The 22,251-nt window shown below is 39.4% G+C and overlaps 1 protein-coding gene across 1 annotated transcript; it reads right to left on the bottom strand.

Annotated features, from left to right (window-relative positions):
• Positions 1 to 16,120: 16,120 nt before the first annotated feature.
• LOC126595491 (uncharacterized) lies at positions 16,121 to 22,244 on the bottom strand. Its single transcript, XM_050261767.1, has 2 exons — positions 21,041 to 22,244; positions 16,121 to 16,582 (listed from the first exon to the last, which is right to left on the bottom strand). The coding sequence occupies exons 1-2, from the start codon at positions 22,242 to 22,244 to the stop codon at positions 16,512 to 16,514; spliced, it is 1,275 nt and encodes a 424-aa protein (XP_050117724.1). The 3' UTR covers positions 16,121 to 16,511.
• Positions 22,245 to 22,251: the final 7 nt, after the last annotated feature.

Raw genomic sequence — 22,251 nt, 5'->3', positions numbered from 1 at the left:
GAACCAAGGTAGGAGACGCGCGTGGGGGCGCGTGAACCCGTGCCCTTCTTGGCGCGTGGGGGCGCGTGACAAGCCCAAAAATTATTTTAAAAATTTTTCGACGTCCGTGACGTCGAGTAGGTCATTGTGGTATATTCATATACCCAAATTGAGCATCGTATGAGAAGTTATTGAGAATTGTTGGTTATATGCTTTAAATAACATTTATATAGTATTCACCGCGGTGGCGCGTGGCCAATGGGCCGCCAATGTCATTCTTAGCAGGTGTTTAGGGTTCTAGGTTCAGTTTTGATAATTGATGGACGTAAATTGAGTAATTGAACCTAAGTTGGTTACGATTCGTGGTTAGGTGAAAATGTGAATTGACGATCCGACCGTTGGATCGTCACCAAACTTTGATACATTGTAATACATAATATTTGAGGATTATAGGAACTTACGAATTGGGAATCCGAGTTACGGATCTTCCGGAATTGGAGTTGTAAGTTCATAAAATAGAATGTTAACCGTCACTTGGTTTTGGAAATTGACGGAGATCCGACCGTTGGATGGTAATGAAATTTTAGGATGTTGTCCTAGAGGTATATTGTAGACCTCTGGAAGTTATGGATTTGAAATCTGAGTTGCAGATCTTCCGGATCGAACTGCGTAGTGACGTGTTTTATATAAGTTATATATTCTATCGATATGATTTCTGAGGTTGGATTTGATTATTGTTTTAGGCGCCGATCGTCATGACGCCTTGATGTATTGTGCTAGGGAGTTTTAGGGCGAACTCCAGGTGAGTGGGCAGTTTTTGTTTTTTTTTTGTATTACCTATATACTATTAATTGCCCCAGAAATTGAATTTATATGAAAGTATGTTTTCAATTGCCATGATGCATATTATAATTATATGAATTGATATTTATGTGTATATGTATATATATATATGTGAATTGGTGCTGTGGACGCACAGGTAAGTATCAGGTGAGTTTTATGTTATTCATGTGAATCATTGATGATGTATATTATGTTGATAGCTCATAACCTGCAATCATGGTGTTAGTGCTTATATTATTCACCACACCGCACGCTCGCCTTGGATCCAAGTACGTGGATGTCGTACAGACCACTAGAGGTGGTTCTGACATGCCAGTCGTACAGACCATTAGAGGGGTCCGACTGGTAGGTGACCTTAGATTATGCGCGTCGATGATTGATGAGAAGCACTAGAGCATATTATTTCACCATCTTAGTCGTACAGACTACTATAGGTAGTTCCGACTTACGTGCAGTGTAGTGCCGTACAGGTCACAGTTGGTGACTCCGGCAGGGCCGTACAGGTCACAGTTGGTGACTCCGGCTGGATGGGATATTGAGCTATAGAATCAGCCATACAGGACCACTGTAGGGTCTCCGGTTGATTTATTATTTCACTTGATTTATATTGATGCATTCATATTATATTTTGGCATATGGCATGGCATGGCATGGCATATTCTTTCTGAAAAGCGTTGAAGGATTGTAATTTGAGCTTTTGATGATATATATATGTTTATATACTATTTTTCTGGGGAAGTATACAGGTTTTACAGCGAGGGGTTAGAAATGTTTTAAATGAAAGGTTTTGGAAAAACTTTGTTTTACTGACCCACTCAATTTTGTTTTGCGCCCCTCCAGGTTCTAGATAGCAGAGCTTTGGTGGCCACGAGGAATCCAACAGTGTTCTGACATAATTCATAAAAGTAGGACTCATCCTCGGGTGTTTCATCTTAGTAATTGTATTTTTAAAGCTTCCGAACTGTGTAAATGGTTATGACACTCTCACGTGACAGCCAGCATGCCCTCCTTCGGGACGGGGTGTGTCAGTTTTAAATTAAACTAGTTACGAAGTTTGAAGTTTAGAAGTTAATTATCAAAAATCCGTAGACCCTTTTGTGACGACCCGTCCTGAATAAATACATATTTTCTCCTTGAGTATGTAAAGTGATGATAATGCCCTCGAGGCTTAGTGACATTGATGTGCATATGCTTATTTAAATTATTTTTCTCACTGACGTAATTAAATTATACTCGTCATCACGAGCGAGTGGACGTGAAATAGGGTTGAATCAGGTTCGTAACAAAAAAATTACGAACGTTAGAATACAATTGGATCAAATCGGAAAATAAAATTTAGTCCAATTGTAATTATTCATGTTTTCTTGGAGCCCAATTAGGATTGGGTTGAATTAATTTTTGGGACACTTGGGTTCTCCCTTTCTCCTTTCCCTTACACGGTTGCCCAATGGGGAGCCCTTGATATTTTTCTTTGGCCAATCCCATAACTCAATCACACACACCCACACGTAACCTTTCTTCCTCTCCCTCATCCTTCTTGAAGTCTCCCTCGTCCATACTGTCCGTACACCCATGCACCCAACCATCCTCATCTAGCACAGATCGAGCTATTGGAGACCACCTTCGAGTTCCTCGCAAGCCCATGAGCCTAACCATACCCTTTGTTTGAAGAAAGGACGTCGGAATCGTGAGAACTTCCGACCTCCGGTGAGGAGCTCTGTTTCTTCGATGTAATCATGGGCATTTCACGATATTTTTAGGCTCGAAAGGGTTCCTAATTAACTTAATAGGAACCTTAGACTAGTTTTGGAGAAGTTTGGACGTTGGATTAAGCACGATCGTAGAACCTCAGTTTTGATCGGTTGTTCCAAGCCATTTTCCGACCATTTCCCGTCAATTTTAGGACCTTTAAGAGGTAAGGATTTGTTCTCCTCTCTATGAGCTTCAAATTCATATAAGATTTGTGAATTTTGGTTGAAAAATGATGAAGAAATTAAGATTTAAAGGTTTTCCAGAAACTGGCGACGCAACAGTGGCCGGCGTCGAATCCCAACAAAGGTCTGGAGAAGAAAAGAGAATATTCTGTCAACTTTGACAATTTATACTAATGGTGTCATGTATATTCAATGGAATATTCTCTAATCGCGTTAAAGATTCCGTCCAACGTGCCAGGCAAGTGCCTGTGCATATGGTTATGCCTTGGTTGACACATGAGGGCGTGTGGGACATCGGAAAAATTTTCTAAAAATATGGGGATGCTCGTGGTGTTAAGTAGGCCACGATGGTATATTTAAACACCCCAATTGAACAATGTATGAGAAGCTATTACACAGTTTTGATTATTTACTTTTGAATTAACGATAATTTAGTTGTTTCGCATATAGGTGAGACATTCCCGAAGGACGAGCTTAGCCAGGTGAGACTCGGGGGTTACGACCCTGCTACATACCAATGCGTGGGCTTTTGGTTTTCTATATACGTATATATACTTTACATTTTCCCATTTTAAATGGATTTACATTTTAAATGCCATGTCAATTACATTATGCTTTAAAGTATGCATTAGTATAGATATGCATATTGTTGCTTGATGCTTCAGATGCCCATGTAAGCTTCAAGTGAGTATATATTTATGATAGTGGATGCATTGTTTGTGATTATACGTAGATGCATTTAGAGCTCATTATCCTGCACCCTGGTGTTAGTGCTCCCACCCGTGGCCAGGGCACAGTCCTTCACGTGATGTTCACCTCCCACACCGCACGCTTACCTTGGATCCAAGTTTGGTGCACAGCCCTGTCGTACAGACCACAATAGGTGGTTCCGACTCGTAAGTGACTCGCGATTTATCGCACAGTCTTCACGTGATCGTAGCACTTGAGTGTACTTATTTACACCCAGTCCTGTCGTACATACCACAATAGGTGGTTTCGTGTGCAGGCATATTTGATGAGCTATAGGTTCAGCCGTACAGGTCACGTTAGGTGACTCTGGCTGTCATATCATTTATATTGATTTATTTCACCTAACTTACTTATTTTAGTACTGAGATACTTGACATGGCATATACTTGGTTTTCATTACTCTCAAGCTTGATTTCTACATATGTATGTATTACTATTTTCTGGGAAACTATACGGGTTTTACGGTGAGGGGTTATTACTTTGGGAAAGAGAAATGGTTTTAAAAAGCTTTGTTTTTGCCCACTCACGTTTTTTGTTTTGCGCACCTCTAGGTTCTAGGTAGAAGTTTGTGTTGGTGGCTTACGAGGATTCTACGGCAGTTCTGACAGACTTCAAATAATGTAGGAATTTCTTTCTTTCATGTCTTGTATAATTAATACTTAGCCTGCTGGACTGCACTTTGGTTACTTATGCTCTGATTATGTGTAGCTATACTCTAAACATCTCCACTCGCACTTATTTACTTGTCTAGTGTGAATTAGTTAATTGGTTTTTAATTACTCACATTTTCATATCACTATCATTTTCGCACTGCGCTTATGGCTACATCACCCTTACGTGACGGCCAGCATGCCTCGATTCTGGTTGGTGTGTGCCACCCTTTGAGGTCACAATTTATATTTTTGAATGGAGCTCAATCTCACGAACGTGTAGGTGCAAACCGTTCGTGAAACGGAGTTATAACGAAGAAGTTATTAACGTTTAAAGTCAAGGATATTTTGGTAATTTTAACCTTCTTTAGAAGGCTCCTGATTTTTTGGAGCCATGTGATATGCCATGTGTGTGGCTGGGATGAAAGGAAAAGAAAAGAAGAGTCAGATGGATGGCTGGGATAAGAAGGAGAGATGAGAAAGGAGAGAAAGGAGGGAGGGGACCGGCCAATCAGGAAGAGAGGAAAGAAGGGGAAATGAGGGAGAAGAGAAAGAGGGAACTGGATCCCTCTTCGACCCGCCAACCCGACCCGACCATATCTTCTGATTTCGGCCACCGTTGACGACAAGACCGATGCCAAAATAATCCTTACCTCGAACCTAGTCATTTCTACTACTAATTTCACCGAAAATATAGGAAAATTGGCCTTGAATTTGGATGAAACCGCACGGTGGGTGCGGGGGTTCTTGTCGTTGATCCTCCCATTTCTGAAACAAATTCCTTCAATCACCACAACCTATAGCATCCTCTTGAGCCCAGGAACAAAGCCCAAAAGAGTTTGGGGGCGGCGTAGCTGTTTTGGAGTCGAATTAAGAACACCCAAATCAAGGGTTTTCGGTGGTTCGACGTCGATTTGAGATGTTTCCAGGGCGAATTGATGTTCGACCCAGGTATGAAAGTTGTTCCTCTCATTGAACTCTACTTGCCTGTAAAATTTAGTAATTTTTAAAGTTAGTCAGAAAATTGGGTTTTAGTTCGCCGGAAACCGCCACCCACGGTGGTGCGTGGCCAGTGGGCCGATGCTACCATTTTGTACAAATTTGGATATTCTAAATATGAATTTGGTACCTATTGGACGTGTTTCAAGCATTTGAACTAATGTTGGATATTTCGTTTATTGGGAATATAGTCGGAAATGGATTAAGATTGAATGGTGAACTATGAAAGGCTTGATCCCGTTCAAGGGTATGTAGGCAATCTAACAGGGGTTAGATGCAGCCTTAAATAATCGAGACAAATCTTTTGTTGAGAAATTGAACTAAGAAAAGGAATTTGGTGAATAATTTGAGATTTAACATTATGTTTTGGTAAATCAATGTTGATCATAAATTTTGTGAGGGAAAAAGAAATTAAGGTAGATAATCGTGATTAATGGTAGTTAACTAAACAAGAGTTTAGTTTGGGCCTATCATTGATATTATTTTCCAAAATAAATATTTCGAGGCAGGGCATTACAAATGGTATCATAGCAAATGATCATACCTCACAATGTGGTTATTATTGATGGTTATGGATGTGAATTATGAACTGCATTGATATTTCACTATTTGATAAGTTTTTTTACTAGTGGTGAATTTATGTGAAATGCCTATATTATGAATCACTAAGAAGTGAATTGAATTGAGTAGGAGTAGAAATTTTAAAAATGTCATATTTTATGTGTAGCTTTAAGAATGAGCGTTTGATTTAAAGTTTTGGATTAATCTTGAATTGAGTTGATATTATGATATGCATTATGAAAATGTTGAATGTGAAGAAGATTGTGAATTATGACAAGTAGATGGAAAAGTTGTATTATACCTGTGCAATTGAGAAATGTTGAATTGGGTAGAAAATGCCCATAGATGTTGAATTGGGCAGAAAAGGCCCGTGGATGTTGAATTGGGCGAAAAGGCCCGTGGATGTCGATTTGGGCGTGATGCTCGTGGAATGGGAGGATGTGTTATGTGGGAAAAAAGAGCTCGAGGATGTGTGATTGGGCAAAGTGGCCCTGTGAACGATGAATTGGGAAAAATGATCCGTGAAGTGTGAATGAATGGTTGAATGGGCACATAGACCCAATGTTTCCGGGAAGAAGCTCCATGTGTGGGCTGTGAGAATGAATTATTGAAGTGATAAAATATGTGATGTGTATTGCCCAGGTATATTACAATCTTTTCCAGCCTACTAGTTACTAATTGAGATAAAAAGAAAATGGTGGTGAAATCATTGCTTTGACAATGATAAGTATGGCTAGAAATTTTAAAATCTTTTGGCCAATGATAATTGTGGTTGCAAATTTTAGTATTTATTAAAGTCGTGATGATTTATTAAATGGGAATAAAATTATAAATTGTGGTTATGGTTGATTATTATATTTGAAATGGTGAAAAGATCATAAAGATTTCTTCATTTATTATTGGTGGACATGAATGAAAATATGGAATGAGATTTTAAGTTTGTTTAATATAAACGTTTTCCTAGTAGAGTTTTTATGTTGATGAAAAGAATAGTTGGGGAAAGTTATAATTACAAATTTGATTGATTTGGTTGCCATAGTTATTGACACACCCTGATTAGGAGGATCCAGGTGTGCTGGCCGTCACGTGGGCGTGACGTAACCATAAGCACGACACGGAAGCGTAATAACAACAGAAATTCAAACCAAACTCAACATAACCACATACGGACATAACCGGACGAGTTTACAAGTAAACACGTAAGTTCAGAGCATAGGTTATCTGCAGTCAAGTAGGACTAAAATAAGAATACATCACCCTCAGGTGAGTCTTACATGTCCCAAATCTGTCAGAAAGCCGGAAAGGTGATGTGAGAATTACTTGACACACAAATTAAACCCTCTTTTTGACAATTGTAGTAAAGATGTAAGTAGGGTATCGTTCTAGGCCGGGGATTAGGAGGGATTGCTAATCTATTAAATTAACTTAAAAATATTAAATAAGACTCAAGGACACAAAACTAGGCTAAAAACTCTAATAACTCGAAACACACTTAAAATGACTCAAAATAATGAAAATAATTAAATTAAACACTAGGAACTGAAATGGACGGAAATTAAATTAAAAGACTAACAATAAAGAAAACTAACTAAATAATATAATTTAATAATGGATGGGTGTTTGGTTTTGATGAAAAGTAAATTAAACTTAATTAAATTACAGAATTGATAAAAACATAAAATTAAGGTAAAATGATAAATGACGGACTAGCTAGAGGGTTCTTCTCCACACATGACACATATGCAACCTAAATTGATTTTCAGTTGTTCTTTCAATAAATTGTGAATTTCAATACTCCAGATTAACCGTGAACAGCACTTTTTTAATCTTCAAGTTTTCCTTAAGTTATTGAATTGGACGGGAAAACGCATACAACAATTCAAAACATTCTTCAAAAGTCCCCTACGTGAAAAGCACAATAGAGATACAATCAAAGATCATTAAACTTTGTGAAAACTATAAGCATTGACGAGGCATTCGTAACTATGAAAAGCATGATACTCTTGCCAAGAATTTACTTAACGTGATTGTGACTAGCAACCTTTACTACTTGTGAAAATAAGTTCATAACGATTAGGTGAAATTCACTTATATTCTAGCATCAAATTCATGCATGTAAATTAAGCGTGCACTCTCAACCAACATACACAAATCAGTTTTTATACGAACAGATAAGTCAATTGAAATCACAACTTATGAAATCACAACCGAAGGTAATCAATTCATATTACAAATATATTCATAGTTTCGAATTAACCTCTAGCCAAAATAAAATTAATTACACATTATTAAAAACAGAAATAAAATAAAAGTAAAATATAGATTTGGAGAGAATTAACCAAAAGATAAGTGCTTCTGTTTTGCTCTTCCAGTCGCTGCGCACTGCTTCTGCTCTGCTGCCGCGCCTCTGACCTGCCCTCTGACTTCCGTCAGTCTCTCCTATCTCTCTCCCCTTTCGATTCCTCTCTCTAACCTTATTCTTCCGTCTGACCTTCTGTTTCTTTTTTTTTTCTTTTTTTCCGCACAGTTTTCTGTGCTCTCTCTCTCTCCCCACGCCTTCTTCCACGCTGCCAAAGGCAGCTTCTATCTCTCTGCCCTGCCTTCCAATCCCGTGCCTTCCTCTATTTCTATTTTTCTGCGCCTGTTTTCTGACCTCTCTCCCCTCACTGCTCTCTGCGAGCTGCCCAAAGGGCAGCGCCCCCTTTTCCTTAATTCCCCCCCAAGACCGCCCTATTTTTCTCCTTTTCTTGTTTTTCCCCCCACGCTGCCCAAAGGCAGCTTGTCTGCCTTTGCCCCAATCCTACTTCTCTCTCACCCCCCTCTTGCTGCCGTCCCTTTTCACGCTGCCCCAGCAGCTTTATTTTATTTTTTTATTCTTTTTTTTTCCAGCTGCAAAGCTTTAGTTTTTTATTTTTTTTTCTTTCCTCTTGTTCTCTGCTTTTGACTCCTTGGATTCCTTCTCCGCGTCCAGCTGCAAAGCAGCTCTCTCTCTTGGATCCCTTTCACGTTTTCTGCTTTTCTCTATTGCTCACGCTGTCTCTCCACTTCTTCTATTTAATTTCTCAGTGCTTTCCACTTTCTTCTCCTACAAACACAATAAATTAAAAGTATCATAAATACTTAAAGCTTTAACTAAATTAGACAAGACAAGAAAAGAAATATAAAATGATGAAATATATAGTTTAAATATTGGTTTATCATTTAGCGTCACAATGGGCTGGCAATATTGTAATTTAAATTTGCTTTTGACGAATTTATTACATAAAATTTCACTTGTTCTATTTTTATTTTCTTTGCATAACAAATCCTATAAACACAAAAATAACGTAAATAGCTCAAAAATATAAGGAACTAACTAAGAAAAGACGAGTGAATTCGAAGTAAAAATATATATAAATATGATCCGATCAAATACCCCCACACTTAACTTTTGCTAGTCCTCGAGCAAAACAAAGAAAACAAGAACACGAAGTAACAAGAAAAACATTAGCTTCCCCCTATGTGACCCTCATAGAATTTCATTTAAGAAAACAAATCATCAAGAACCATAGCTAGCACCAAACAAGTTAATCCAAGTTCAAATTCCTAATTCAAATATTAGCAGTAATCTTTAAATCATCCTTGAAGTGTAGTGTGTGAGATAGCCATGCTAATGCAATTTCAAGTTTTTATTTTTAAAATCATCATATGCAAACTAGTAACCTTCTCACGGGATATGCACTCAATCACACATGTGTTTAGTTTTAATGTGTTTCGCTCAAAGAATCAAATGTGAAATTTCTACCATAAGCTTGCATAAAGATCACTTCTCCACAGTCATAATTGCAAAACTTAAATTAAGAGGACTTTTATTGGATGTAATGAGGCTTATGGATATGGTTATTGAAACGAAAGAATAGGAAAACACAAGTTCCAAGCTACATTGCAAGTAATTCTTTTCTTTAGATTTATAAGAACTCAAGCTCTCCAACGATTCTTCTAGCACCTCCAACCACACCCTTAAACTGAAACTTTAAAAACTTTTTATTTCATTTGTATACAATCTTTCTTTTTCTTTTTCTTATTTTTTTTTTATTTTTTTTTATTTTTTTTTTTTTTATACAAACATGAAATACCCCCACACTTATTCTTTTGCCAAACACCTTCAAAGTACTTCACAAACATTTCTCATAAGACAATCTCACATTGCTCACTAGCTTGCTTGGAAAGGGTAAGGAAAAAATGTTTCAGGTATAAGGGTAGACATATCTGGTGATAAGAAATAAAAGGCTCAACAAACACGGCTCAAATTGGCAAACTAATGATATCATTTTTCTTTGGGAAACATGGTTATTTGGGCCATAGTGATAAACCTAATGCCTCTATCATTTCCAAGTTCATGCAATCAATGACAAACATTTCGAAAGATCGTTACGCAAGTTCTAGAGATGTATCTCACATAAGTTCATCACACATGAAAGAATAGGAGTGTATGAAAAATGCACACACTTTCAATAGGCTCAAAGAACTCACATCGGATGTATATGGTCACTAAATTCACATATGAAGCTTTAAGTCATACTTTAGTTTCACATTAACAAGGCTATGTGCATTTGGTTTTTCAAAGATGATCAAACATGTACAAAACTAACAAGAGAATTAGGAATTTCACAAAACACATGTTAACTAAGTTCTTGATGATCATGGTTCAAATTTGATCCAATTATATCATTGGGTCGGGAAACTAACAAAAATCTAATTCAAAACAATAAGGGAAACAAGACAATTTTTTGGATTTTTAAATTTTCCGAAATTTTTTTAATTAAATTTTTTTTTTTTTTTAAAAGAAAACAAAACTAATTAAGAACACAAAAAAAACAACAACACAGTTTTTTTATTTTTTTTTTTAAAAGAAAACAAAACTAATTAAGAACACAAAAAACAACAACACAGAGACAAATGAAATTCTGGAGATTTCTACCCCCACACTTAAACTTGACATTGTCCCCAATGTCAGAAAACACTATAATGCAAATAAAAATAAAATAAAATAAATAATAAGAAACAAAATAAAACAATTGGACTGAAAACTTCCCTAATTTGCAGTAAAATCAAGCGATGACTCCCAAGCTAAAATTCTGCAATCAACTTCAAGGGTGGAAATAACTAAAAGTTCCTGCAAAGAAAAGAAATAATTCAGTTAAGTACGCAAGAAAATTAATTAAAAAAAAAAAAAATTGCAAACGAAAAATTGAAAATTACGATAAAAGATAATGAATAAAACTAATAAGTAATCATTGGTCGTGCTTGTTGACTTTCCACAGCTTTCCTCTTGAACAGGGTGACACTTAGCTTTTTACTTGCAAGTGATGATTTTATGCTATTGTACTGCAAGGCTTTGCTCTTTGGTGATTTTGCAGTTCCTTATTTGTTCTCCAAGCAGATGTGGCAGCTTCTCTAGTTCTTCATCTCAGACTCCTTCTGCTGGGATGATTGTGCAAGCTGCATTCTTCTCTGCTTGTTTCCTCTGCATGGCGGGCAGGCACGAGGGAGAGGTGTTGGTCTGTTTCTTTCTTCAATCTTTCCAAGTGCCCACCTCTTGCTCTCTTTCTCCTTGTCCTTAGTTGAGGATGAATCAGCACGTTGTCTCCACATGCTTCGAGGTATCATCTTCACTTCCCTTATACGTAAGAGACGAAGAGGAAACACAAAATGATGAGTACTCGAGAGCAAGTGCTGGCTGGAGAAAGGACAGGGAGAAAGCATGATATGAGATACTCTTGCTTTCAACCTTCATGATATGAAATACTTTTGCTTTGAATGGGTTGTTCGCAGGAGTATCCCAAGGAATGAGGAACACAGAGTAACTTAGGAGGATTCTTTGGGAATGCATTTTCGGAGATGAAGAAGTGTTGAGAGGGTGTGCTGAGAGAGTGTGCTTTTGCTGTGGAAGGCGAAGATAGAAACTTATAGGACTTGTCTTCACAACCGGAACTATTCTCTCACTCATTGTCGGCAGCCGGTAGATGGATGAATAGTACAAATTACGCGCTTTCTGACAAAGCTGCCCGTAATTTCCGCAAAGCAGATTCCTCATTGATATCTGGAATCGGCGCTTCGAGCTCTGAGCATCGTCGATTGTAGAGGTAGCATGTGACACGTGCGGATAAATCTGGAAAAGAAGATTTGCCCGTGGGTTGAAGCCCAGCTTTTGAGAAAGCTAGCGTGTCTTTGACTGTTGAATTTCCCTCTTCGATTTCTGCATTGGTGCTTCGACAAACTGCCCGAGAATTTCGCAAAGCAATTTGCGTGTGACAAGTGACGACACGTCTGGACAAATTGATCTTTTGAAATCCGGGGTTCGGCTCGTGGTTTCTGAGCAAGCCCAGCCTTTAAGAAATGAAACACCTCTTTTCAGAAAAGAATCCGGCTTTTGAGAAAGGAGCCCCGCCTCTTCGATTTGCGAGAGGACGCTTCATCGATTTCTGAGGAGCGCCTCTTTGATTTCTTCCTTTTTATAGAGGCGTTAATCTTGCTCCACAACACACTTATCCCTCCAGTAAACACTCCCTTCTTGCACTTCCGAAATCTTAACCTGTCCGATCTCTTCTTTCTCAACACCACCTCTGAAAAATGTCTGGCCCTTCTGATCGTCGTTTTGACTTGAACATTGGTGAAGAGGCAGCTCCGCCTTCACCAGACAACATATGGCGGCCATCCTTCATATCCCCTACCGGTCCTCTTACCGTGGGGGATTCGATGATGAAAAATGACATGACTGCTGCGGTGGTGGCCCGGAACCTTGTCACCCCTAGAGATAACAGACTGCTCGCTAGGCGGTCTGATGAATTGGCGGTTAAGGAGTCTCTGGCACTTAGCGTGCAGTGCGCCGGTTCTGTATCCAACATGGCCCAACGCCTATTTGCTCGAACCCGTCATGTTGAGTCATTGGTGGCTGAAATACAGAGTCTCAAAGAGGAGATTAGAGGACTCAAGCATGAAAATAAACAATTGCACAAGCTTGCACACAACTATGCCACAACCATGAAGAGGAAGATTGACCAGATGCAGGACACCGATGGTCAAATTTTACTTGATCATCGGAGGTTTGTGGGTTTGTTCCAACCGCATCTGCCTTCGTCTTCTGGAGCGGCACCGCGTAGTGAAGCTCCAACTGATCAACCTCTGCCGCCTCCTCCTTCTGTGGCCCCGCCGACTGCTGAAGCCCCGCCTACTACTGAAGCACCACCCGACCAATGAATACTATTAGTTTACATCATTGTAAAATATTTGTACTTTTTTTTTTTTATTTTTTATTTTTATTTTTATTATTATTATTATTTTTTTTAATTTTTTTTTTTTTTTTTTTTTTTTTTTTTTTTGTGTTTTTTTTTTTTTTTTTTTTTTTATTTTATTTTATTTTTTTTTAATTTTAAATTTTATCTTTTTTTTCTTTTTTTTTTTATATATGTAAATTAATGTAAAGAGACTTTGGTTAACCTTCCCCCACACTTAAACTAAATAACACAAACTCACAGAAATCAACCAAATAACACAACTAACTAAACAAAACAAAATGAAAGCAGTAAAGATAAGGGTGGAAGAATGCAAAGCTGATTGGGTTAGTGATTCCAAAGTCTCCCTTCGTTGAATGCTTGGGTTGCCTCCCAAGAAGCGCTTGATTTAACGTCTTTAGCCGGACGCATCTTTCCTTTAAATTTCCCTCGGCTCCATTTGAACCTAAAATCAAAGAAAGAAAAATAAATCAAATATCAAAAGTAAAATACACAAACACCAATATAAACATAAACAAAAACAAAAATAAAAGGATTAGCAAAGTTGCTAATCCCCGGCAACGGCGCCAAAATTTGATGTGAGAATTACTTGACACACAAATTAAACCCTCTTTTTGACAATTGTAGTAAAGATGTAAGTAGGGTATCGTTCTAGGCCGGGGATTAGGAGGGATTGCTAATCTATTAAATTAACTTAAAAATATTAAATAAGACTCAAGGACACAAAACTAGGCTAAAAACTCTAATAACTCGAAACACACTTAAAATGACTCAAAATAATGAAAATAATTAAATTAAACACTAGGAACTGAAATGGACGGAAATTAAATTAAAAGACTAACAATAAAGAAAACTAACTAAATAATATAATTTAATAATGGATGGGTGTTTGGTTTTGATGAAAAGTAAATTAAACTTAATTAAATTACAGAATTGATAAAAACATAAAATTAAGGTAAAATGATAAATGACGGACTAGCTAGAGGGTTCTTCTCCACACATGACACATATGCAACCTAAATTGATTTTCAGTTGTTCTTTCAATAAATTGTGAATTTCAATACTCCAGATTAACCGTGAACAGCACTTTTTTAATCTTCAAGTTTTCCTTAAGTTATTGAATTGGACGGGAAAACGCATACAACAATTCAAAACATTCTTCAAAAGTCCCCTACGTGAAAAGCACAATAGAGATACAATCAAAGATCATTAAACTTTGTGAAAACTATAAGCATTGACGAGGCATTCGTAACTATGAAAAGCATGATACTCTTGCCAAGAATTTACTTAACGTGATTGTGACTAGCAACCTTTACTACTTGTGAAAATAAGTTCATAACGATTAGGTGAAATTCACTTATATTCTAGCATCAAATTCATGCATGTAAATTAAGCGTGCACTCTCAACCAACATACACAAATCAGTTTTTATACGAACAGATAAGTCAATTGAAATCACAACTTATGAAATCACAACCGAAGGTAATCAATTCATATTACAAATATATTCATAGTTTCGAATTAACCTCTAGCCAAAATAAAATTAATTACACATTATTAAAAACAGAAATAAAATAAAAGTAAAATATAGATTTGGAGAGAATTAACCAAAAGATAAGTGCTTCTGTTTTGCTCTTCCAGTCGCTGCGCACTGCTTCTGCTCTGCTGCCGCGCCTCTGACCTGCCCTCTGACTTCCGTCAGTCTCTCCTATCTCTCTCCCCTTTCGATTCCTCTCTCTAACCTTATTCTTCCGTCTGACCTTCTGTTTCTTTTTTTTTTCTTTTTTTCCGCACAGTTTTCTGTGCTCTCTCTCTCTCCCCACGCCTTCTTCCACGCTGCCAAAGGCAGCTTCTATCTCTCTGCCCTGCCTTCCAATCCCGTGCCTTCCTCTATTTCTATTTTTCTGCGCCTGTTTTCTGACCTCTCTCCCCTCACTGCTCTCTGCGAGCTGCCCAAAGGGCAGCGCCCCCTTTTCCTTAATTCCCCCCCAAGACCGCCCTATTTTTCTCCTTTTCTTGTTTTTTCCCCCCACGCTGCCCAAAGGCAGCTTGTCTGCCTTTGCCCCAATCCTACTTCTCTCTCACCCCCCTCTTGCTGCCGTCCCTTTTCACGCTGCCCCAGCAGCTTTATTTTATTTTTTTATTCTTTTTTTTTTCCAGCTGCAAAGCTTTAGTTTTTTATTTTTTTTTCTTTCCTCTTGTTCTCTGCTTTTGACTTCTTGGATTCCTTCTCCGCGTCCAGCTGCAAAGCAGCTCTCTCTCTTGGATCCCTTTCACGTTTTCTGCTTTTCTCTATTGCTCACGCTGTCTCTCCACTTCTTCTATTTAATTTCTCAGTGCTTTCCACTTTCTTCTCCTACAAACACAATAAATTAAAAGTATCATAAATACTTAAAGCTTTAACTAAATTAGACAAGACAAGAAAAGAAATATAAAATGATGAAATATATAGTTTAAATATTGGTTTATCATTTAGCGTCACAATGGGCTGGCAATATTGTAATTTAAATTTGCTTTTGACGAATTTATTACATAAAATTTCACTTGTTCTATTTTTATTTTCTTTGCATAACAAATCCTATAAACACAAAAATAACGTAAATAGCTCAAAAATATAAGGAACTAACTAAGAAAAGACGAGTGAATTCGAAGTAAAAATATATATAAATATGATCCGATCAAAAGGACCTCGTGAGCCAACCACCGCTAAACTAGAACTTGGAGGGGCGCAAAACAAAATGAGTGGGTCAGTAAAACAAATTAGTTTTCCAAAACATTTCATTAAAACAGTTATATCCCCTCGCCGTAAAAACCTGTATACTTTCCCAGAAATATATAACCATATAAAATCTCAACATTTAAATCTCAAATCTTTAACATTTAAAGAAAACATGCCATGACATAAATCAACATATAAATCAGGTGAAATAAGGAATCAATCGGAGACCCTGCAGTTGGTCCTATACGATTAATTCAATAGCTCAAAACCCACTAAGCCGGAGTCACCACAGTGACCTATACGGCCCTACTCTGCACATCACTCGGAACTACGTAAGGTAGTCTATACGATGAAAGGTGTAAAAATACGCTCTAGTGCTTCTCTCATCATATCATCAGCGCGCATACTAATGTCACCCACTAGTCGGAATCATGCCTAGTGATCTGTACGACTAGCATGTCGGAACCCTCACATGGTCTGTACGACATCCACCTACTTGGATCCAAGGCGAGCGTGCGGTGTGGTGAATAATATAAGCACTAACACCTAGGGTGCAGGTTATGAGCTCAAATTATATCGATATCAATCAATTCAATTAAATGAATAATGAACTCACCTGACTTACCTGTGCCTCCACAGCACCATGCAACATGTATGCATCATATCTCAATCATATAATTCATAAACCAATTCATGATTTTCAAATAATTCTATGCATGGCATATTCAAAACATATTTTCATATAAACATTTTTCTGGGAAAAACAGTAGTATATAGGTAATACGAAAACAAAACTGCCCACTCACTGATAAGTCGACGGGTCGTAACCCCCGTGGCGTCCCTGGATGCGGTCGTCCTCGGGATACGTCTCACCTATATGCGAAACAACTATAAAAACATTAATTTTAAGCATATCACCAATAATTCGAAATAACTTCTCATACGATGCTCAATTTTGGTATATGAATATACCACATCGACCTACTCGACGTCACGAGCGTCGAGAAATTTTTAGAAAAATTTTTGGAAGCCCCACGCGCCCCCACGCGCCACACGTGGCACGGGTCCACGCGCTGGCCACGCGCAGCACGTGCAGCGCACGTGTCGTCTTCTTCGCAGGGCCTCGCCGGACTGGTTATCCGGTGGCCGGACTCCGGCCGAACTCCGGCCGATTTTCAAACTCACTGTTCTCCTTCGTTTTTCACCCATTTTCTTCGTATTTTATACCAAATTGAAGCCCTAAGAGTGTACTATCACGTTGGACTAGTTTTAGGGCCTAAAAACTACGAAATCTCACCTTGCAAAAACCAAGGGTTCGGCCAAACTTGAAATCTACGATCCCGACGTCCAAAACTCTCCAACGAACGTCCCCGAGCTTCCTTAGGACCTCCTAAAGCTCACCACAAGCTTGAAATCTCCTGAAACACAACATTTTACGTTCGCATGAACAGTACTTCAAAAATGGAGGTTTGGGATCTACGTGAAATCGAAGGTTTCACTTCCTAAAACTAGCACCAATGAACTCAGGACGTCAAAACGATGAAGATACATACCTTATTTGCCCCGATCCGTCAAGTTTTGAAGGGTTTTGGTGGTGGTCCGTACGATATGGGTGTGCGTGAGGGTGTGAGTTCGAGAGAGACAGAGACAGGGAAAGCACCGGGGAAGGAGAGGGAGAGAGGAAGGTCATGTGTGGTCCAAATTAATCCACACCCTCCATTTCATCCTAACCAAACATACCAAAAATCAATTTCCAATAAAATCCCATCCAACCAATGCTATTTTCCAAAATAACGTTACGTACCTACGTACCTTAATGTCCAATAAGGGTAATTCTGTCATTTCACATTCCCGTCAAAAGTACCTCCGGGACGGGCTGTGACAATCTCCCCTCCTTATAGAATTTCGTCCCCGAAATTCCCATAACCAAATAAATCAATTAATACTCGTAAAATAACCTTGGGTACACCTCTCTCATCCGGTCTTCCGTCTCCCAAGTAGCTTCCTCCACAGAATGATTTCTCCACAACACCTTCACCAAACTCACCGTCTTGTTCCTTAGAACCTTGTCCTTCCAATCCAATATTGTGATTGGTTCCTCATCATAAGTCAAATCCGGATTAATCTCTAACGGTTGAGGAGGGATCACATGAGAAGGATCAGAAATATAATGCCGAAGCATAGAGACATGGAATACATTATGGACCTTAGATAACTCCGGAGGCAGTTCCAACCGGTAGGCAACTTCACCAACTCTTTCAATGATCACATAAGGTCCAATATATCTCGGACTTAGCTTCCCTCTTTTCCCAAATCGTACCACACCTCTCCAAGGCGACAATTTCAAGAATACCCAATCACCCACATCATACACTCGATCAGTAGTATGCCGATCCGCTAAACTCTTATGTCGATCCTGGGCTGCTTTCAGGTTTGACTTAATTACCTGAACATTTTGAGTCGTCTCATCCACGATCTCAGGGCCTTCTAATACCCGTTCACCAACCTCAGACCAACACAATGGCGTTCGACACGCCCTACCATAAAGTGCCTCGAATGGGGACATACCAATGCTCGAGTGAAAACTGTTATTATAAGCAAACTCCATTAAGTCCAGACGATCATGCCAAGAATCACCAAATTGTAATACCGAAGATCTCAACATATCTTCCAACGTCTGAATGGTCCTCTCTGATTGCCCATCAGTTTGAGGATGATAAGCTGTGCTATACAGTAATTGAGTACCCAGAGCTTCCTGAAAAGCCACCCAAAATTTAGAAGTAAACCTCGGGTCTCGATCGGAGATAATATTTACTGGGACTCCATGATACTTGACAATCTTCGAAATAAACAACTTAGCCAATTTATTCAGAGGGTATTTCTCCCTCACTGGAATGAAATGCGCAGACTTGGTGAGTCGATCCACAATCACCCAAATACCATCAAATCCATTTCGCGTACGAGGAAGTTTATACACGAAATCCATGGTTATATTTTCCCATTTCCACTGGGGAACGGGAAGTGGTTGCATTCGCCCAAAGGGCTTCTTCCTTTCTGCTTTCACTTGCTGGCAAATAATACACCTGCTCACATATTCTGCAATTTCTCTTTTCATACCCGGCCAATAATAAAATGGTCGAATGGTATGATACATTTTTGTTCCTCCCGGATGCATCGCATAAGCCGAACAATGTGCTTCGTCCAGAATTTCCTTCTTCAATTCCTCATTATTCGGAACATACATTCTGTCTTCTTGCATGAGCATACCATCTGATTCCCGAATTCTGAGGTCTTTCTTTTTCCCTTCACTTCTTAACTGAACCAACTCCTGAATTTCTTCATCCACCATTTGAGATGCAAGTATACGCTCCACCAAAACTGGCCTGACTTGAAAACTAGCAAGAAATGCTCCACCTTGATTCTCCCACTCCAATCTTACTCCAGTTGCCCTCAGTTCAGCAAGAAGAGGAACACGACTAGCATATAGGGCATTAAGTCTACCTTGTGGTTTCCTACTCAGTGCATCCGCTACTACATTAGCACGACCTGGATGGTATTCAATAGAACAATCATAATCACTTAGCAATTCCATCCACCTTCGCTGACGAAGATTAAGATCATGCTGGGTGAATAAGTACTGAAGACTCTTATGATCAGTGAAGATCTTACACTTCTCACCATACAAATAATGTCTCCAAATTTTCAAAGCAAAAACAATTGCTGCCAATTCAAGATCGTGAGTAGGATAATTCCTTTCATGATTTTTCAACTGCCTAGAAGCATAGGCAATCACCTTATTATGCTGCATCAAAACACATCCCAAACCATTTAATGAAGCATCACTATATATCTCAAAATTACCGCTATCGTCGGGAAGTACCAACACCGGTGCATGAGTGAGGCAATACTTCAATTGTTGAAAACTCCGCTCACAATTCTCATCCCACTCAAATTTAACATCCTTCCTGGTCAACTTTGTCAACGGTAAAGCAATCATAGAGAAATCCTGAACGAACCGTCGATAATAACCTGCTAAGCCAAGAAAGCTTCGTACCTCCGTGACGGTTCGAGGTTGCTCCCAATTCTCCACTGCTGCAATCTTTTGAGGATCAACTTGAATACCTTGAGCTGATACAACATGCCCCAAAAATGCCACTTCAGTCAACCAAAACTGACATTTACTGAACTTGGCATACAACTGATGCTCCCTTAATTTCCTTAACACCAAATTAAGGTGTCGGATATGATCTGCTTGGGACTTAGAGTATACCAGAATATCGTCAATAAAAACAATAACGAATTTATCAAGATATTTCTGGAATACCTCATTCATTAATCTCATAAAAGCTGCAGGTGCATTAGTCAACCCAAACGGCATAACCGAAAATTCATAATGTCCGTACCGAGTTCGGAAAGCCGTCTTAGGTACATCGTCTTCTTTAATCTTCAATTGATAATACCCGGATCTCAAATCAATCTTAGAAAATACACACGCACCTTTCAGCTGATCAAACAAATCATCAATGCGAGGCAATGGATAACGGTTTTTAATCGTTACCCGGTTCAATTGTCTATAATCAATACACAATCGAAGAGTTCCATCCTTCTTCTTCACAAATAATACTGGGGCACCCCAAGGTGAAGAACTAGGTTGAATAAAACCTTTATCAAGTAATTCTTGCAACTGGATTTTTAATTCCCTCAACTCAGCAGGAGCCATTCTATAAGGAGTCAGAGATATAGGGTCCGTACCTGGAAGTAAATCAATAGAGAATTCCACCTCTCTGTCTGGCGGCAATCCCGGCAAATCATCAGGGAAAACATCCGGATAATGTCTGACCACACCAACTTCTTCTATACTAGTAGGAGCAACATCATTTAATACCACATGTGCCAAATATCCCTGACAACCCTTCGATAATAATTTCCTCGCCCTTATGGCAGAAATAACTCCATGTCTCACCCCACTTCTCTCGCCCACAAAAGTAACCTCGGGTAATCCAGGACGATAAAAAGTAACTGATTTACCATAACAATCAATATGGGCACGATTATGGTGTAACCAATCGGCCCCTAAAATCACATCAAAATCCACAATATCTAACGGAATAAGATCAGCGGACATAATCACGCCCTCAACCATCACTGGACACCCCAGATACACACTATCCACAATACATTTATCTCCTCTAGGCATGGCAAACTCTAAATCAAATCCTAGAGGTGAAGGGTGAGGTTGGGTTATTTGAGCAAACGTATGAGAAATCACAGAGTGCGTAGCACCACAATCAATCAAAACCTTAGCAAAATGACCAAGAACATTTAACGTACCCATTATCAAGTCTGGATGGTTCTGAGCCTCCTGCAGGGACATATGATTAACTCGCCCTTGAGCTTGCTGACGTCCACCTCGGCCTCTATTGCCCTGATTACCTCGTCCCTGAGGATTACGTCCCTGGCCTGGCTGACTAGGCTGCCTGGATGATCCTGCACCACCAGTAGCAATTTCCCCCTGACGGGGCTGACCTCCCTGATGCCACTGCGATCCACCAGTTGGCATAGAGGAATAAGAAGAATAACCTCCAAAATCCTGAGAATACCCTGCCTGAGGATAAGGCTCCTGAGAATACTGATAAGGTCCGGAAGCATACGGAGCAGCATCCCCCTGATAGTGGTAGGCACCACCACGACTCGGCTGGCCATAACCACCCGGTCCAAAACTCTGCTGAACTGGTGCTGGAGGTGGCATGTTAGTCTGCTGCGGTCTCTGCTGACCCTGGGGGCACTGAGAAGCCCGATGTCCCATCTGCCCACACGTAAAACAAGCACCAAAACCTCTCCTACACTCACCATGGTGACGGGAGTTACAACGGCGGCACCATGGAGCGCCAGATCCACCAGCATCCCTCTGACCCTGAAATCTGGGTCCACCAGAAAATCTTCCACCACCTCTCCTCGGGCCAGTAAAACTATATCCCCCACTAGAAGAACTCGAACTCGCTCCACTCTTCTTAAAACTCTGAGTCTGTCGAGGTCCAGGAATAGAAATACCCTTACCTTTGTCATTCTTCTTTTGACCCTCATTCTTGTCCTCATCATCCTCACTGTCAGGAAGATTATCAGAGTCCTCCATCCTAACCAGAATCTCGAAATACTCATGATAATCAGCGCAGGGGAGTGCATTGGCAAAGGTACGCCACTTCTTCTTAGATCCCAACTTGAAACGTCGAAGCATCTCTCCCTGATTACCAGCTGTATCAGTGTCATAACGAGACAAATCAGTAAACTTTCTATAATATTCATGTGCCGACATATTTCTCTGTTTCAACCTGGTGAATTCCTGCTTCTTACGGTCAATATACTCAGGAGGAACGAATCTCTTCATAAAATGCTCTTTGAAAACTTTCCAGTCGGCTGCCGTCTCAGGTGACATGTACCTAGCCTGATTTATCCACCATGCTGCCGGTTCACGACCCAAAAACCAAGTGGTGGTCTCCACCCACCTATTAGCAGGGAGGTTCCCCTGACTCTGCATCACCTGG

Source organism: Malus sylvestris, chromosome 13 (genome assembly GCF_916048215.2).
Source record: "Malus sylvestris chromosome 13, drMalSylv7.2, whole genome shotgun sequence".
NCBI lineage: Eukaryota > Viridiplantae > Streptophyta > Magnoliopsida > Rosales > Rosaceae > Malus > Malus sylvestris.
This window is presented reverse-complemented; position numbering and strand designations above follow the sequence as displayed.